Source organism: Merops nubicus, unplaced genomic scaffold (assembly GCF_000691845.1).
Source record: "Merops nubicus isolate BGI_N331 unplaced genomic scaffold, ASM69184v1 scaffold19609, whole genome shotgun sequence".
NCBI classification, from domain to species: Eukaryota; Metazoa; Chordata; class Aves; order Coraciiformes; family Meropidae; genus Merops; species Merops nubicus.
In genome coordinates, this window is record NW_008630437.1 from 1 (window position 1) to 4,792 (window position 4,792).

The window sequence follows — 4,792 nt, forward strand, 5'->3', positions numbered from 1 at the left end:
CCCAACCCCGCCCTGTGGGCAGAGGGAGGGCGCTGGCCGCCCGCCCGCCCCCTGTGCCGCCTGAGGGCAGAGGGTCCCAGCTTGCGGGAGGGACCCCGCGGGGTCCTCGGCCCCCACCCTGGGCTGTCCGTCGCTGTGTGGAGGGGTGCAGGTGGCTGAGGGGACCCAACCTGTGCTGGGGGCTTCGAGGGGCTGTGCAGTGTGAGGGGGGGAGCTGGCGTTTGTGTGCGTTTGTGAGCGGTCGGGCACGGCCCCAGGCCCCTTGTCCTGCTCCAGCCAGGAACCGACCCAGTACTACCCATGCCCAGGTGCTTGAGGGTCTGATTCGTCAAATCAGGCTGCCACCGTGCTCTATCGAGTGTAAAACTCGGGTGCAAGTTTCACCTCTGGTTTCTTCTTGGCAAGAGCCAGATCTCAGCTTCAGAGGGAAAGGATGTGGTGAATGATCCAGTTCTGCAGCAGGGAGTATGAAATTACTGGCTGTGGTGGTGTGCTGCCCTGTTAGCACAGGGGGAAGCGTTGAGGAGAGGGTGAGGATGAGCTTCTAACCTGTAATGGACCACTTGAGGCTGCTTTTACATGGTCTCTTTCCCCTTCCTGTCTCCCAGGAGCAGCAGCCCAGTTGGACAGACGACTTACCATCCTGTCACCTCTCTGGGGTGGGCTCAGCTCCAAACCGGTCCTACAGTGCAGATGGGAAGGGGACAGAGGGTCACCCCTTGGAAGATAACTGGTTAAAATTCAGGTGAGTGGATTGCAACTGGCACCCAAACTCCCTCAAGCACGAGGGCAGGTAAAAGTGGTGTTTGGTTTGTCACATGGGAATTGGAAGAAGAGGGTGGGGCCCAAGCATTCGGGAGGTGTCTGGAAGAACTTGTTACCTGCGTCTGCATCTCACCAATTCCTGTGACCTCTTTGCTTCTGCTGTCTTGGACAGGAGTGAGAACAACTGCTACCTCTATGGTGTCTTCAATGGCTACGATGGCAACCGAGTCACCAATTTTGTGGGTCAGAGGCTCTCTGCAGAACTGCTGCTAGGCCAGCTCCACGCCGATCACAGTGACGCCGATGTGCGTCGAGTTCTGCTGCAGGTAAAGAAGCTTAGGCTGGGAACTGCTCCTGCTTCTCACAACACCCACCTTCTCTTCTGGCTGCCAGGGAAGCAGCATCTGGTTTCCATGGGGGTTGGAAACATCTGCCAATTGTTGCCATTGCACTCATCCTGAGCATCTGTAGTGCTTTGTTTCACTCCACCTCGTACCCATCTGTTCCCCTGGCTCTGTCAGCACAGTGCTGAGAGCTTTCCAGGAAGATGCATCTGGTCTTCACTGGACTTGTAGGAACAAGTCAGCCTGTGCAGGAGATGACAGTGAGTGAAAGGGGAAAGTTGATGTGTAGGGAGATGGATTTGTGAGTGTGATTTCTTGAGTGATAGGTGAGCTCTTACAATCAAGACACAAAATTTGATAGGTTTCTGACGTTGCTGTGAATGTGATTTTTATGGTTTTGACTCCTGTTTTGAGTTGCTGCTGATTGTTTTTACAACCTGTTAACTAATTGCACTGAAATAATTGTATTTCAGGGTGATGTAGTGATCCTTGGGTGTCTGTGTGTACAGTGATCATCCAGTCCTAGGGAGGTGCAGCTGGGTAGCCTCTAAGCTCTGTAAAAGCATTGGATAAAAGCATAGTGTCTCTTTATGGCCTTTCTTAGGCTTTTGATGTGGTGGAAAGAAGTTTCCTGGAGTCCATTGATGATGCCTTGGCAGAGAAGGCCAGCCTGCAGTCTCAGCTACCAGAGGTAATGTAGCCTTAAGAACAGAAGTTGCTGGAGGTCCCACCTTCCAAATTGCTGGATGAGGTTTGGGGATATTAGTCAGTCTGGTGCAAAGGAGGCTGTAGTGGGAAATTATTTCTCCATGGTTCTCTCCTGGGAGCTTGTGTGAAGGGAAGCAAACATCTTGGTGCATTTCCCAGCGTTCCCACTGTTCCCACTAGCACTATTTAGACCCATCATTGGTTGTCTTAGTAAGGAACTGAGCATATCATGGAGAGGAGTTCAACCTGTACGTGTGGCTCTTCTGGGATAAAGCCATATGACACAGATGAGAGTCAAGGCCTCAGATCTGCATGGCATCTGGGGAGGTGTGGATGCTGTTCAAGCCAACTGGACTGTTGTCTCCAGAACCTTCTTGAAGCTGTGTCATTTATCAGGATCTAACAAATAATTGTAACAAATAACAGTCTTGGCACGAGGCTAAGACATGCCAAGAGGAGTCCTCCCCCTACAGAATTTTGATTCCAGCTGTGGTTTCTGTGTTGTGGACTGTGTGTTGAAGCTTTCTCACTCCTTTTGGGTTCCAGGGTGTCCCTCACCACCAGCTTCCCCCTCAGTACCAGAAGATCGTGGAGAGATTGAAGGTTGTAGAGCAGGAGATCTCTGGAGGAGCCATGGCTATCGTGGCAGTTGTTCTCAACAACAAGCTCTATATCGCCAACGTGGGTGAGTTGTTTTTTTGTCAGCACCTCAGTCTCCTGAGGATGGCTGTGGTTCTAGGAAGGGAAAGAAATTTGTATGTGGGGGAACAGTTTCTTTGCTCTGTGGCCAAGTAGCGACACACGTGTTGCTTACAGGAGCACTTGAAATCAGCCTGGCTGTTTTTTTTCTCTGCAGCTGTTGGCTGATGCAATGTGTATAACCAAAGAGAGAGAAAATGGGTTGAGAGGCAGTAGTTTGCTGAGAAATGGAGAGCTTTCTTCTGAGGTGCCAGCTCAGGCCTGGATGAAGAGCTGCCTGGCAGGCCTACTGTGCTGCTAGCAAGGCTGCTTTTTGGAGATCACGATGAGACAGCACATGAGCCTTTCTCTTCTTTTCTGTCTCTATTCCCCTCTCCTGCTCCTTTTCCCTTTGGCTGTGTTCTCCCCCTTAACAACAGAGCTATCTGGTGCCTCATCTCGCTGCTCCCACTGCAGGTACCAACCGGGCACTGCTGTGCAAGTCCACGGTGGATGGGCTGCAGGTGACTCAGCTCAACGTGGACCACACAACTGAGAATGAGGACGAGCTCTTCCGCTTCTCCCAGCTGGGTGAGTGTTGGCTTTCATGTTCTGAACCCAGAGCCTCCAGTGCCTCCCTGCATCCGAGGCACCAGGAATGACTCACACCCCTGGAAACAATAAATGACCACGAAAAGAAGCTTGCTGGGGTTTCAGGTGACAAGTTCCATGCCTCCTCCTTCTGCACGTCTAGCTGTTGTGAGGCTACAGAGTACATGCAGCTCACTGAACCAGCAGGAAAACTATCCTTTTATTTATTTCTTTTTTTCCTCTAAGTTTTGAGAGTTTTGTGTCCAGCTGCCAAACCAACATTGCTGTGCCCTCCAGCTGTGTGGTCACTGGAGTCGATAGGAAGGCAGGAGTGGAAGGAGGCAGCCAGAGGGTAGAAGCAGGGTGGACAGTTGGTGACTGCTCCTTTGGAGGCAAACCACAGTTATGCTGGGCTGAGTTCCCTGTGGTGCCTCACCCTCGGGGTGGTGCATTTCAACACGCCCTGCTACAAGCTGCTGCAAAAAAGAAAAAGGCAGCTGGGCTTCAGGCAGAGGCAGGCCAGGCACTGGTATTTACCACTCTCACATCAGTAACTGTTGAACTCTTAATGCTGACATTTTGCTATAGGTAATACCTCTTTTGTTTTTTTTCCACAGTGTTTGATGTGTTTTTCTTTCTTGGTCTACAACTAGCCCAGACCACTTGTGTGATTGCTGTCTCTGTGGAGATACTTAGGTTCTGTACCTTTGTTTAGTTAGATCTAACTTGCCATTCTTCATTAGGTACAGCTGGTAGATATGTTCTTACCTGGTGAGGCTGTTGATGTGGTAATTTGCTGCTGCTGGGTCTTGCTTTATTCTATTTCTCTTCCATTTCATAGAATCATTAAGGTTGGAAAAGATCTCTAAGATCATCAAGTCCAACCATCAACCCAACACCACCATGACCACTGAACCATGTCCCAGAGTGCCAGGTCTACATGGTTTTTGAGCACTTCTGGGGACGGTGACTCCACCACCTCCCTGGGCAGCCTGTGCCAATGCCTCACCACTCTTTCAGGAAAGAAATTCTTCCTCATATCCAATCTAAGACTTCCCTGGTGCATCTTAAGCCCATTTCCTCTTGTTCTGTCACTACTTACTTGGGAGAAGATGCCAACACCCACCTCACTCCAGCCTCCTTTCAGGGAGTTGCAGAGAGCAATAAGGTCTCCCCTGACCCTTCTCCAAGCTAAACAATCCCAGTTCTCTCAGCCACTCCTCACCCGCCATGGCCATGTCCCCCAGCCCCTTCAGCAGCCTCGCTGCCCTTCTCTGGACCCACTCCAGCACCTCCAAGTCTTTCTTATCCTGTGGTGCCCAAAACTGAACCCAGTGCTCAAGCCTTCACCAGTGCCAAGTCCAGGGGCACAATCACTTCCCTGTTCCTGCTGGCCATGCTGTTTTGATCCAGGCCAGGATGCTGGTGGCCTTTTTGGCCACCTGGGCACACACACTGGCTCATATTCAGCCAACACTCCATCAGCACCCCCAGACCCTACTAGCCCCTGAATTTCCCTCTTCCTGTATCATCCAGCAGCACAAATAAGACCGAGCACTTCACACCTAGACAGGATCACTCTCTGACACTGAGGATCTGAGAGGTGGAAGGTTCCCGCCCTCTCAACCTTTCCTCTTTGACTTGTGCTCTTGCAGTTGGGTTGTATGCTGTGAATCAGAAGACCAAATACAAGGTTCCAGGGAAAG

The 4,792-nt window shown here is 51.2% G+C and overlaps 1 protein-coding gene across 1 annotated transcript in view; it reads left to right on the forward strand.

The window, feature by feature from the left end:
- Nucleotides 1-608: 608 nt before the first annotated feature.
- Nucleotides 609-4,792, forward strand: part of TAB1 (TGF-beta activated kinase 1/MAP3K7 binding protein 1) — a gene marked incomplete at its 5' end in the record, with an annotated part of 9,454 nt that continues 5,270 nt past the window's right edge. Inside the window, 5 exons of the mRNA XM_008947319.1 lie at nucleotides 609-745; nucleotides 938-1,091; nucleotides 1,714-1,800; nucleotides 2,364-2,502; nucleotides 2,973-3,086. Of these exons, the coding sequence (XP_008945567.1) occupies nucleotides 609-745; nucleotides 938-1,091; nucleotides 1,714-1,800; nucleotides 2,364-2,502; nucleotides 2,973-3,086 (631 nt within the window). The remainder of the gene's footprint in view (nucleotides 746-937; nucleotides 1,092-1,713; nucleotides 1,801-2,363; nucleotides 2,503-2,972; nucleotides 3,087-4,792) is intronic.